The sequence below is a fragment of the Perca fluviatilis genome, chromosome 12, assembly GCF_010015445.1.
Source record: "Perca fluviatilis chromosome 12, GENO_Pfluv_1.0, whole genome shotgun sequence".
Taxonomy (NCBI): domain Eukaryota; kingdom Metazoa; phylum Chordata; class Actinopteri; order Perciformes; family Percidae; genus Perca; species Perca fluviatilis.
The window spans coordinates 367,683-381,889 of NC_053123.1; the positions used below are offsets into that span (position 1 = coordinate 367,683).

Consider the following 14,207-nt stretch of genomic DNA (forward strand, 5'->3'; position numbering starts at 1 on the left):
GATCTGATCATTGCTCTATATATCAACATCATAGTGTCACTATCAGCCCCCCACTCAGCCCCAGCCACACACCTTAAAACATTAATTATTTTCCCACACTTAGATGAAACCATCTCAATATGCTTTTTCCATGTCAACCTTTCATCTAACCATATCCCCAAAAATTTAAAATGTTTTACTCTTTCAATAGTTGTATCATATATTTGTATCAGCTGTGTTGGCATTTTCTTCTTATATCCAAATACCATGCATTTAGTTTTTTCTATTGATATTTTAAAACCCCAATCATTAGCCCATTCAGATACCTTCTCCAAAGCAGTTTGAATTTGGCCAAATACATATGACAGGTTCCTCCCTCTCTTCCAGAGGGCCCCATCATCTGCAAACAGTGAAAACCGAAATGCTTTTCCCACTCTACTAAACATACCATTAATTAGTATATTAAAAAGGACCGGGCTTATAACACTTCCTTGAGGGGTTCCATTCTCTACCCCAAACTCCTCTGATAATTCCCCTCCCACCCTTACCTGAATTATCCTATCACTTAAAAAATTCTTAATCCAGTTAAACATTCTTCCTCTGATTCCCGCATCATAAAGTGCAATAAGCAACCCCTCCTTCCAAAGCATATCATAAGCTTTTTCAATGTCCAGAAACACTGCAACAACGGCTTCTTTATTTGCGATGGCTTTTTTAATGTCAATATCTAAATCCAACACAGCATCCATAGTAGACCGCCCCTGCCTAAATCCACTCTGATATTCCACAAAATATCCACTTTTCTCCAGCTTATCCACAAGTCTGTCAGTAATCATGCGCTCCATAATTTTACATAAAACAGAGGTTAACGCAATTGGTCTATAAGAACTTGGGTCATCTGGTTTTTTCCCTGGTTTTACAATGGGAATAATTACAGCATGTTTCCACTCTTTAGGCAGACAGCCACTCTCCCATACATTATTAATTAGGGCAATAACTTCTTCTCCTAACAAATCACCAGAATTTTTAAATAACTGGTATCCCAACCCATCCCTGCCAGGTGAGGTATCCTTACCCTGAGCAATAGCTTTTTGTAGTTCTTCTATTGAAAAAAATACATTAATATCATCAGAATTATCACAATCAATCAACAGTTTAGCCATATTAGTTCTTGATATTTGACATCTCCTTCTCCTGTTTACATCATCTACATTTTTAGAGCTATGTACTTTTTGAAATTGCTTGCCCAACATACTTGCTTTCCCTTTATTATTTACAGCTTCATCCCCATCACAGTGGAGAACAGGAATCTCTGTCTGCCGAAAAATACCTGTCATTCTATGAACTAGGTGCCACACCTTTTGTAAGGGCGTATCCGGTCCTAAATTATTACAGAAAGCCTTCCAACTTTGCTTCTTTGCTTCTTTAATTACACGTCTAGCCTTAGCTCTAAGCCTCTTATATTCAACAGCCCAATTCTCTAATAGATGTTTCCGTAAATTTTTATATGCCCTATTCCTATCTCGGACCGCCGAATTACATTCTTCAGTCCACCATGGTACCATTACTCCTCTTACTCGAACTTTTTTCTTTGGAATACTCTTTACTGCTGCATCCCACATTACCATGCTAAGAGACCTATTCCACTCATCTACTCCTTTTTCACTATCTATCAGTGATAATCCCACATTCACTTGATTCTCAAACTTGAACCAGTTGGCTCTTTTATAATTAAGATGCAGGGAACTAAGAACTGGCTCCTCAAGCAGACACCTACCAAATTTACTAATTATTGGCACATGATCACTTCCTACTGTATATAGTTCCATTGTCTCCCACCTACTGATCGATGCTAACTCTGCTGATACAATTGTAATATCTATAGAAGATGACATTGACCGACTTATATTAAACCATGTAGGACGACCATCATTTAACACAATAAAATTATTCTTATCTATAAAATCTTCTACAATTTGACCATTTCTGTCTCTCTTCTCACCTCCCCACAATTCACTATGAGCATTAAAATCCCCAACCCAAATCCCTGGTACACAAATCTTATCTACAATTTCCTGAAAGTAACTCTCTTCTAACTTAATGCACGGATTATATAAATTTACAATAGAGATTTTCCCTCGATCAGTCCAAACTTCTGTAATAACACACTCTAACACCGTTTTTATTTCAATTCTTCTATACTGAATCCCATTTCTAATAAATGTAGCACAACCCCCTCCTGATATATTCTCCCTATCTTTCCTTTCACATTTGTACCCCGGTATTCTAAAATCTAATCTCGGGTTCAACCAAGTTTCCTCAATACAAATAATATCTGGTTTTTCTCCAAGACGGTCTATCAAGTGTTTAAACTCTTGCCCATTCGCAACAAGACTCCTAGCATTCCACTGCATTATGTAAAACATAAAACACTAATCACCCACATCCTCTTCAAGTCTGCTGTCCATTTCCTCTTCGTCATTATCATCCAACTCTATCTGTCGACTCCCATTTGGTCTTTGATCTGCACTGTCCGGAGTATACGTAGATTCCCACAATTCCTTTGGATTGATCCCCGTGAATCCCAAAAATTTTTCTGCAGCAATAGCAATTTCACGTGCCACATCTGACTTTTTGTTTGCAACCATTTTAACTCTCCACATTGCTTCAACCATGAACGCCAGTAGTCCTTTTTTGCTAATCACAACAGAGTCATCAGTAAAAGCATGACCCTTTACTACATCTTTTGCTTTAATCACACCTTGATCTTGATTTACCCCACCATTACACTCCACCCTTCTCACTGCCTCAGCATAAGATATTTTCTTCTCTTTTTTCATTTTCTCCACATTACCTGCTTTGATATAGTTTTGACACCCCCTGAAGGAAGCTGGATGTTCACCCCCACAGTTACAACATTTCACAGGTTCATTACAATCTTTCCCATCATGCTCCTGGCTACACTGTCTACATCTTCTCTTTCCATTACACACAGCTGCCACATGCCCATACCTCTGGCACTGAAAGCATCTCAAAGGGGGTCTGTCATACTCTTTCACTGGATAACTCATGAATCCCAACATGACCCTCTTCGGTAACACATCGTCTTTAAAGGAGAGAAGGATAGGGATAGTTCCTCTACCAGTCTCATTTCTGCCCATGCGTTTTACAGCCACAACATTACCACCTTTTAAACTAGTCAATATCTCTTGCTCAGATATGTCCACTGGCACATTATACATCACTCCTTTTACCTCTGTAATCGTTTTTGGCTTGAACACCTCCACTCCCTTACCAAGCACAGTTTTAATTTTGAGAGCCTTAACTTGTTGATTTTCCGACTTACACATAATTGAAATCATTCCATTCTGTAAAATAGAGGCATGCAATATGTCACCAATCCCTTTTTTTAGTTCATTTGTCAATTTAAGGGGACTGACTGTAGCAAATCCAGCCCCTCCTTTTACTTTAATCAGAACTTTAAATTCCTCATCACTGCTTGGATTAGGCCTTACTACTTTAACCTGTGGGTTTTCCATATCACTATCCTGAGAATTATAACCTCGCAGTCGTTTGTAATTTGTTTCAGGCCTACTCACCCTGCTCCAGCCACCCCCATCCCTATCCACTCCCTTGGGCATGGGCTGACTCTGAGATAAAGTATCCCCACCTGTGCGAGAATGTATCGTTACACCAAAGTTCACTAACAATTTGTCCTTTACAGAAAACTCACTACACGACTTGCTTACCACTTCGAATCTATCTACTGAGTTTGCTAAGACCTGCTCAGGGATATCGTTCCCGGACCTATACAGGCCGTCGGGCAATACCCCTTCAAACAGTTCCTCACAAAACCCACACTATCCAATCCAAAATCACAACACGTCACAAAGTTTCCAACACACACCTCTCCGATTACCCGGCACGAAAACAACTTGCAACTCCGTAACCCTCTGCCCCAAATTTGTTATGCTTAATTCCGCCCCGGTGTTGAAACGATCCAAAAGGTGACATTGATATGTGAAATATTTTGTGTTTTAGCTGCTGGCTACTGTTAGCTTGCTGGCTCACGAGCTAACTGGTCAGCTACAAATAAAAATCTAATCAAGAAAAACGTAATTATGTTGGGGAAACTGCAGCTATTTTATTAGAATGAATAAACGTAACGTGAATAAACTTGAACGGGTAAACTCGTCCGTGAACTGATGCATTCTAACTGGCAGCGAAGGTGTTTAGTCATCAAAAGTCCAGTTTTACCGTCCATTGTTTTGGTTGAGAGACCCCTAGTGGCAGAAAGTTACATATTGTACGCGTTAGGGAATTCGCCAATTTTACTTTTAATTTTTGATCGCTATAGCTACGCTGAAGTACTTCGATAGAAATTTCCATCAGTAATCAGAGTTGCAGTTACCGTGCATTGTTGCGTCCTGAGCTAAAACGTCAGTGCTCGGGGCAAGTTTTAGAGTGCCTTTGTGCCTCTTAACAGACACAAAATGCAATTAATATGTCTGTGCCACATGAATAGGGCCCCTTACGTGTCAACAAGATGCGTTTTCAACTCAGACATTGTTTAAATTCACCTACCCTGGTCCCTGTCTCGATCCTGCCGGTCGCTAGCTTGTTGACACGTGTCTTGTTGACACGTAAGGGCCCTATTCATGTGGCACAGACATATTAATTGCATTTTGTGTCTGTTAAGAGGCACAAAGGCACTCTAAAACTTGCCCCGAGCACTGCCGTTTTAGCTCAGGGGACGCTTGTAGTACGTAGCTGCAGCTTCTCCGTGTTACCTGCACTGATTCGGGTCGGGGTTTTTTCTATCGAAAGTACTCGCGTAGCTATAGCGATCAAGATTAACGTAAAAATTGGCCGGAATTCTTCTTTAAGTAGAGTAGTGAAGTAGTTCTACTTCGTTATTATACAGCTCTGGTTTTCGTCGATGTCTGTTACCTTCCTCTTCCTTTGTGTTGGTGTTCTAACCTCCAGTGGATTTGTGAGGACTATGGTTAACTGCTCCTCAGATATCTGCAGGGTAAATCTAGACAGCTAGCTAGACTATCTGTCCAATCTGAGTTTTCTGTTGCACGACTAAAACTACTTTTGAACATACACATGTTCCACCAAAACAAGTTCCTTCCTGAGGCTATTCTGCAGCAGCACCGTTGTGCTTAGCGCTGCCCAAGACGTATGTGATTGGTTTAAAGAAATGCCAATAAACCAGACCACGTTTTTTCTCCCATCCCAGAATACTGTGTGGACTAGCCAGACCCTCCTTCACGGTGCTGTGGAGGAAGGTCTGGCAATACAAGACTAGGGGCAGGGTAACACATTGAAAACTTAACACATGTATTTTACCCTGTAGATTACAATGTTATGGCAAAGGGGTTAGCATACTGTTGCAAGTTATACATCAAGCAGACTCAGAGCAACATTCATTTGGAGTCCACTTTCTCTGTTTTGGTCTCCTGAGGCAACTGCTTACTTTGTCAGCATATTGTTTGGTGCTGGGTGGGCAGTGTATAGTGGGTTTATTATCTTATGTCTGCTGCAGCTGAACATGAGGTTGATGAGAAGAGTTTGCAGGTGGAAAAACCAAAAACAATGGGTTAAAAGAGGCTAAAAGGATAAATAGAGCTGAGGGGGGGTTGATGTCTGTGATTAATCCTTGTAGGTTCATTACTACGAGCAACAGCTATTACATTACTCATACTCATTTGATCTATTGTTATATATATATATATATATATATATATATAAATACTGATTAGTGCAGCTTTAATATGATTTCCATAATATTTTGTTTTAGAAATGTTACTCCTGTAGTCTCTGTGCTAAGATATGTCAGAATCATAATCCAAAAAGCCCTTCCTCTTTCTGTTTCTGTCTCTCTCCAGTGTTCCCCTTGGCCCGATGCCCTGACTGTCACCAGCCACAGCAGCAGCAGCACTCCATCACCAGTTTACCACAGCTCACCAACTTCCTGTTCTTTCACAGATGGGTGAGTCAGCATTTTGCACCAACATAATTCATTGTGTTTAGTAGAGCTCTGTAGGAAAACTATAGGTTAATGTCCAGGTGGACTAAAGGTTTCAGAGGCCGTGAAATCTGTCAATGGTCTTTCTAGGCCTGGGGTCGATCACTGTACCTGTGGTGTTATACTAACAATGGTAATAGCTCCCTCTATGGGTGCCTACCAGGATGACTCAACACTGTTGTACATGAGCCACATCCTGGGCTCTATGACGTTCAGACTGCAGGCAAAAGTGGCCCAAATTTTTTTGGGATCAAGTGACCAGGTCAGACTTCTTCAGAAGTAGTGTGAACACTCAAATCTAGCCCACCTCTGATTTTTTCAAATCAGATTCAGGCCACTTTCATATGTGGTCCTCAATCCGATACAGATCAGATTTTTTTCAATGCGGCCGCAGTGTTAACAACCAAGGCAGATTTTATGCGACTTTTACCTCAATAACCTTTGCAGCGCCCTCTCTCTCCACGGGGAGGGGCCGGGCCCCCTGCTCCCGGTGCGGCAGTTAACCTGGGCGGACTTCCGTGTGTTCCGTACTGATGGAACACAAACCCATGTGACGCGTTCGTCCAATCAGCTACCGTTTAAAATTTTTTGGGCAACAATACAGATTAGCGTGTCTCCTCTCTTCAGTGTGTTCTGAGGCACTTTTTGGACCAACTCGGGGAGACCGATCAGTCCGACTGGCTTTTCTGCCGACGGTTGGCCGTCTGGTTGGTGTGTAACTGCCTTAACGCGTTCGCAAGGGTCGCCCGGCCCGTCTCGCCTGCACCGTCAGGGAGGTGGAGTGTGAGCGTGTGCGATGGCAAAGCCTAGGGTGACCAGACGTCCCGAAATATTCGGGACAGTCCCGAAATCCAAGCAGTTGTCCCGAATCCCGAATCCTGCCCTAATTGTCCCGAAAATTAGAGCAAAGTCTCAAGAGCAGACTCTCGAGTAGTTACGTACCTAGTCGGATAGAACATTAAAAACTGTTCATGGTCCTGCAGCCAGCTCCCGGTCCGGCAGATGGTCCAGGGCCCTCTGCCTGTGACCCACTTCAAATATGTTCCGAAAGTCCTCCTCGTCTCCAAAATAAAAGCCCCCATCCCCGTCGGGAGACAACGGGGTGGCATCACAACTGAGGGACACCACAGTCTGGGGTGAAATACTATAATAGTATAAAATAATATAATTACAGAAAATACAACCTTTGTGTCCCCTTTTGATATTATAGAGTAGATGAAGAGAGCGCAAGTTGCAGCCATGAGGCCAGGGAAAGTGCACGTGCAGGCAGCCAATAAAAATAATAAATCATTTTGGTGCAAAGTTTTGAAATTCATGTTATAATGTTATCAGCCAATCAGCGGCTTCTACCCCACGTGTTGTCTCTTAAGCCTGCCCACAGGCTGCATCGTCATCAGCAAGTGATCTAGTGAAATGAATGACGTGCGCGCGCAAGCTTTTCAAGCAAGCTCAATGAGACTAATGGGGCGTTTCCTATGAAGGTAAATATGGTGCAAAACGTGAGAGCTTGTAGAATACAATGTGAGAACTTGCAGAACAAAAAAATTTAACTTGTATGTTAAAATTTGCACTTGTAAAATAAAAATTTGCACTTGTAAAATAAAAATTTGCACTTGTGAAATAAAAATGTGCACTTGTAAAATAAAAATTTGCACTTGTAAAATAAAAATTTGCACTTGTAAAAATTATTCACATTTGAAGTCACAAAAAGAAAAAAAACATGAGAGCTTGTAAAAAAAATCTGAACTTGTAAATTGAAATTTGCACTTGTAGAAAAAATATTCACAAATGTGTAGATTGATATTTGCATGAACACAATGACAGCTGCAAACTTGTAATGCAACATTTACTCATGTACTTTTTTTTTTTTACTCAGGTTGATTTTCCATCACAACCACAACTCAGTGATTACAACCTCTCGAATCTGTCACTGTATGCGGGTCCGCATCACAAAGAGGCGAATCTGCGCCTCGACTTTTGCAACACTTGTTGCGATACATTTGGTGCAAAACTAATTTGTACCTGTGGACTTAGGCTGTGGAGCTCTGATCCAACAGAACGGGGAAAGCAGGGTTTCTATCGCCAGATGAGGGACAACTCTGTCCGGCTTATTTAGCTATGTCGCATGGAAGCCTGGTTGAATAGCAAGCTAGCGTTAGCTAACTAACCAACCAGCCTGATTCTAAATAAATACCTTTTAATTATCTTAACACTTTTTAACAGTCAAACTGAAACACTGGCGGTGAGCTCCAGGTCCTGCAGACGGACCGTCACCAGCGGGTATCGGCCAGCGGAGCAACATCGCTATTATTGCCAGAAAGCTTCGCTGCCGACCTCGACCTGCAGTCGGAGCTCCAGCGGGACACAGAGAGCCCCGATTTTTTTTGTTCTGCAAGTTCTCACATTGTATTCTACAAGCTCTCACGTTTTGCACCATATTTACCTTCATAGTTTCCCAATATGTGTTCTTCTATTGACTTGTGTTCTTGTGTCCCTGTGAAACGTCATCTCGTGTTGCCAAAGTACTGTCCCAATACACAAGTTCGCATTTCGCCAAGAACAGTTAAAATTCCCGGATGTATTCTTGACACGCCCATTTATCGAGGATACATCGGTTGGTAACTTGTATGAACTTCGCAGCACCTGTATCCCAACATTCATTTCGGCATTCAATGATGGTTGGATTTCCAGTACATAGACAGCCCAAAAAACAATTTTCGCCATCTTATTCATCACTAAATTCACTTCTGAGAACATTTTAGGCGAGAAATGAACGGTTTATATTTCGAATATAAGCAGTCTTGCGAAAATCTTTGCCGAATTGACAATTTGCTCCAAAGTTTTGAGTTTTCTGAGCTCCATAAAATGACGCGGCCGCCAGCTTGCGCCTGCCGGGGCTGCTTGCTCGGCGCTCGGACAGTCACACTCGGAGATCCCGCTGTAAGACGGAGGTCTTTTAGACCGGTCCCGTAAATAAGAGGATTTTATTTCGCCGTTTCAGATCGTTTGTTTAAATATCACAACACATGTGGTTAACTGTCTTTTCGGAGTTAAACTCAACAAGCACACACGCACACACACACACACACACACACACACACACACACACACACACACACACACACACACACACACACACACACCACACACACACACCACACACACAACACACACACACACAGCAGCAGGCAGAGGAGAGATATACCATAGATAGACTGTATATTATAAGTCTATGAGATATACCCGTTTCTTTTCGGGAGACTTGTTTAAATTATGCCATAGGCTATAGCCTACATTATATTTTGTATTTAGTTCATATTTTTGGTTTATATATATATTTGTTTTCTGATTTATTGGGGGAATGCTGTTCTACAGCATTCCACCTATTGTTATTCGGTTTTATTGGGGGAATGCTGTTCTACAGCATTCCACCTATTGTTATTCGGTTTTATTTATTGGGGACCTGTTTTTTTTTTTTTTTTTTTTTTTTTTTTTTTTTTTTTTTTCTTTTCCATCTATTTTCTGTGTATCTTTTCTTTATTTTCCTTCCTATTTCTTTTTTCACTCTCTTCCACTTGTTCCATATTTTCTTATTCTATTTTTTTTCTCCATATTTTTGCTTTTTTTTTTTTTTTTTTTATTATGTCTCTCGTTTTCCTGTGTGGGGTCTGTGTGTGTCTTTTCTTGTGTGTCTTTTTCTTATTTTTTGTGTTTCTTCTGTGTGATCATGGTCTTCTCCTTTTCCTTTCTTTTTTTTTTTTTTTTATTTCTCTCCTTCTTCTACTCTGTCTCTGTCTCTTTATGTCTCCTTCTCTTTTCTTTTTCTGTGTTTTCCTGTTTGTTGTTCTTGTGTTCTTTGTTTTTGTTTCATCCTGTGTTTTTTTTATTTCTGCTTTGTGTTTTGTGTTCTCTACTCTGTTTCTCTTTCTTTCTCTCTTCTTTCCTCTTCCTCTCCCTCCACTCTCTCTGTCTCTCTCTCTTTCTCCATCCACCTTCTTCCCCTCTCTGTCTCTCTGTTTCTCTTTTCTTTCTCTCTCTTCCTGTTTTCTCTCTTTCTCTCTCTCTTCCTCTCATTCCTCATTCTCTCTGTCTCTCTCTCTCTTTTCTCTCTCTCCTTCTCTCTCATCCATTCTCCTCCCTCCTCTCTCCCTGTCTCTTTCTCTTTTCTCTCTCTCCTTCTTTCTCCTCATCCTTCTCCCTCCCCTCTCTATCTCTCTGTTTCTCTTTTTTTTTTTTCTCTCTCTCCCCTTTTCTCTCTCTTTTCTCTCTCCATCCCCTCCTTCTCCCCTCTCTCTCTGTCCTCTCTCCATCCCTCCCTCTCTCTCTCGTCTCTCTCTCTTTCCTTTCTCCATCCCCTTCTCCCCTCCCCTCTCTCTCTGTTTCTCTTTTCTTTATCTCTCTCCCTGTTTCTCTCTCTTTTCTCTCTCTGTCCTCTCTCCATCCCTCCTTCTCCCTCCCTCTCTCTGTTCTCTCTCCATCCCTCCTTCTCCCTCCATCTCTCTCTGTCTCTCTCTCTTTTTCTCTCTCTCTCCTTCTCTCTCATCCATTCTCCCTCCCTCTCTCCCTGTCTCTCTCTTTTTCTCTCTCTCTCCTTCTTTCTCCATCCCTCCTCCCTCCCTCTCTTACTTTCTTTAACTTGTGAACCAATTTCCACTTTTTCAAGCTATTCTTCAGCTTCAGCTAAAGACTTCCACAATGTTCTACATATTTTGTCATTTTCAGCTTTTAAAGCCAACTTTTTATCGATTTCCACTTTTTCCAGCTATTCTCACTATTTCAACTTCTTCTTACAGATTTCAGCTATTCCAACCAGTTGGCTTTAGCCAGTTCCAGCTATTCAGCATTCCCGCATTTTTCCTTGGGAATGCATTTTCTAGTTGGGGAATGCTGTTTTTTACTTCCACCTATTGTTGTTTCTGTCATTACATTTTCTTTATTTTTGGGGGAAGTGCTTTGTGCCCTGCCTTCCACCTATTGTTATTCGGTTCTTTATTATTTTTAGTTTTAATTTTTTTATTTCCTTGCACGTTTTTTGGCTCTCTGTAGCTTCTGCATACTTTCACCTATTTAAACCCATTTCAACTTTTCAAATGTTCGAAGCTCTTTCAGCTAATGATGGGACTTCTTCAACTTTTTTTCTACTATTTATACTTTTTAAAAATTTTAAGCTTTTTTAACACTTTTTTTACATTTGAGAGTGAATGAGAGCAGCCTTCTACCCTTAAAAATCTTCTTCTGCTTCAAAAGTTTCAACTCCTTCATTCTTCCACTAAGACGTAAATTCAAATTTAAAATGTTCACAAATATTCAGCTATCGGGGTCTACTTTTCAGGTTGATATCTTTTACAGTTTTGTGAAAAGCTGTTTTAAGTTTAGTGATTATTTCAGGAAATTTTGCTCGATTAAACAGGGTGTGTGTTGCTGCTTTAGAGTGGATGACTTACCACTAGAGGTAAGCGAAAAAATTATCTTAGTTCCTTGCCTGTAAACTGCTCTCCGACAATATCTACTTGTCATACACAATTTATCACATCAGTGGTTTTGTTGTTGTTTTCTTTTCTTTTTTTTTGTTTGTCTCTTTTTTTTGCTTTGGCTTTTTTGCCGTCTGTCTCTCATCACTTAGTGTTTTTTTTTTTTTTTTTTTTGTTTTTTTTTCCTTATGATAAAAGTCCATATTTTACCAGCGGGGGAGCAACCATTTTTTAAGTCTCTGTATCCACATTTTTTATGTTTATCCATATAAAATTTTATACTATTCACAAGCCTGTCCTCTAGCGGTCAAATTTGTATTCTGTTGTGGATTTTTAAGTTGTTTGAAGGGTTCTCTCACACTGTCTCTCACTCATTAGGTGTGACGATTAATGATCAAGGGCCTTTATAAATACAGGACCACTTTCTTGCCTCATCTAAAGTAGCCCAGTGTGGGTTTATGCTGCTGGACTTTGGTGTGGAGAGGACCGGGATTCGAGATCCTGCTGTGGTACATCAATTATGTGTGTCAAGTGTGGATGTTGTTATACTTTTCCAACCACTCTCTTCGCTACTTCACACTTATTCTTGCGTATTTTAGCTATTCATCAGTTTAGCGGAACAACAAACACACACCCCCACCCACCACACACACACCCCCCTTATACTTACACCACTTTCCCCATCCCACCCCACTGCACCCACCGACACCTTACACCATACCCCTACACCCCCTACCCCCTACACCACCCCTATACCACACACACACCCACCCCCCACACACACCCCCTACACACCCACACAGACACCCCACCCCACACAACACCAACCCTACACCGCAGCACACACAATACACACACACCAACCACCACACACAAGCATGTTTATAAACCACGTCCACAGGTACCATGACAACTTTTCACAGACAGTTTTTTTTTGCAATTTTTGTCAAAGTTTGCTCTCTTTTTAATTTTTTCTATCTTTCCTCTCTTTTTCTCTCCTCTCTCTTTCCTCTTTTCCTCTCTCTCTTTCCTCTTTATTCTTTCTCTCCCTCTCTTTTATTCTCTTTATCTCCTCTCTCTCTTCTCTTCCCTCTCCTCTCTCCTGCTCTTCTTTCTTCTCTCTTTTCTCTCCTTGTCTCTTTCCTCCTCTTTTTGCTTCCTATTTCACCCCAGTTTTTCCCCTATATATTTCACATCTCATCTCAAACTAGATTGTCTTTTTAGTTTAAAATGCTGTATATATTTAATATAAAAATATTCTTCTTTTCACCTTTTTCAACTTTCATCTTTAACAATTATTACAATTTTGTTTCTTATTTCTGCATATGTGAGTCATATCGTTAGAAAATCTACTCACACCTCACGCAATGTTCTACACTTTTTTCATTATTCAACATTTAAAACAAACAGTTCAGTTTAGCTAAAAAGTTTAAACTTTTTAATGAAATTCAGCCCTTTAATTAAAAAGCATTTCTTTTTTCAACTATTTTGACTACTTCAACTTCTTCTTACAGGTTTAAGCTATTCAACCAGTTTAGCTTTTAGCAATTCAGCTGTTCAAGCATTCCCGCATTTTCGCCTGCAGTTTCTGATTTTAATTTTTAACTTTATTCCTTACGTTTTTGGCTCTCCGGTAACTTCTGCATACTTTCAGCTATTTGAACCCGAACGGTTTTCAAAGGTGTTCAAGCTCTTTCAGCTAATGATGGGACTTCTTCTACTTCCTTTTTCTACTATTTCTACTTTTTTTAAAAATTTTAAGCACTTAACCTTTTCTTAAAATGGGGGTATGAGGTTCTACCCTTAAAATCTTCTACTAGTTTCCTCCCTTCAATACTTTTCACCACCCTCAACAAACTTTACCAGAGTGTTCACCACCAAAAGTAATTCAAATATCCGAGGATTACCCTTTCGGTTTGATATCTTTTTACAGTTTTTGAAAAACCGTTTAGAGTTTGATGATTATTTCAAATTGCCTCCGATTAAAACCAGGGTTATTATTGTTGCTTCTTAAGGTGGATGAGTACATCACAGCTAAGAGGGTGAAGCTGAAAAATAATCCCCCGTTTCGCCATCTGTAAACAACCTATCTCCACTTTGTCCCACGATTTCCCTCAAAACCAGCTGTTTGACCTGATTTCAGAATCATCAGATTTTGTGATGCATTATGCCACCCCTTCAAATGACAATTTATCTCAATCCACACATGATAAAGGCGTCCGTATTTTCCAGGCGAGCAATACTGCTTTTTAAATCGCTACGTACTTTTATAATTTTCCATATAAATTTTATAAATTACGTTCCACAAAGGGCCGAAACATGCCTCTAACGATTCAGATCCTGTTTCGATAGCATTTACTGTTGTGGATTTATTAAAGGGCTTTGTTTGAAGGGTTCTCTCCACACTGTCTCTCCACTCATTTAGATTGTGGCGATTAACTGATCAGAGGAGCTTTAAATAAAAAAAGACACTTCCCACTACCTCATCTAAAGATAACAAAGTGGATTTATCCAGGACTTTGGTGCGGAGGGACGGGGTTTCAATCCTGCTGGCGAAGTTACATCAATCAATGTGTCCCATTAGTCCTAATCTAACTTTTTTCAACTAATTCTCCACTTTCCTTTACCACCCCTACCACCCTCCCCCCCCACCCCCCAATTTTCCCCTACCCACCTACCACCCCCCCCCCTATACCTTCTCCCCCCACCACCTCACCCACACA

General features: G+C 40.5%; 1 protein-coding gene across 1 annotated transcript in view; it reads left to right on the plus strand.

Moving 5' to 3' along the window:
* Positions 1-14,207, plus strand: part of tfcp2l1 (transcription factor CP2-like 1) — a 51,320-nt gene that overhangs the window by 22,740 nt on the left and 14,373 nt on the right. Inside the window, exon 8 of the mRNA XM_039818843.1 lies at positions 5,874-5,977. Coding sequence (XP_039674777.1) covers positions 5,874-5,977 — 104 coding nt within the window. The remainder of the gene's footprint in view (positions 1-5,873; positions 5,978-14,207) is intronic.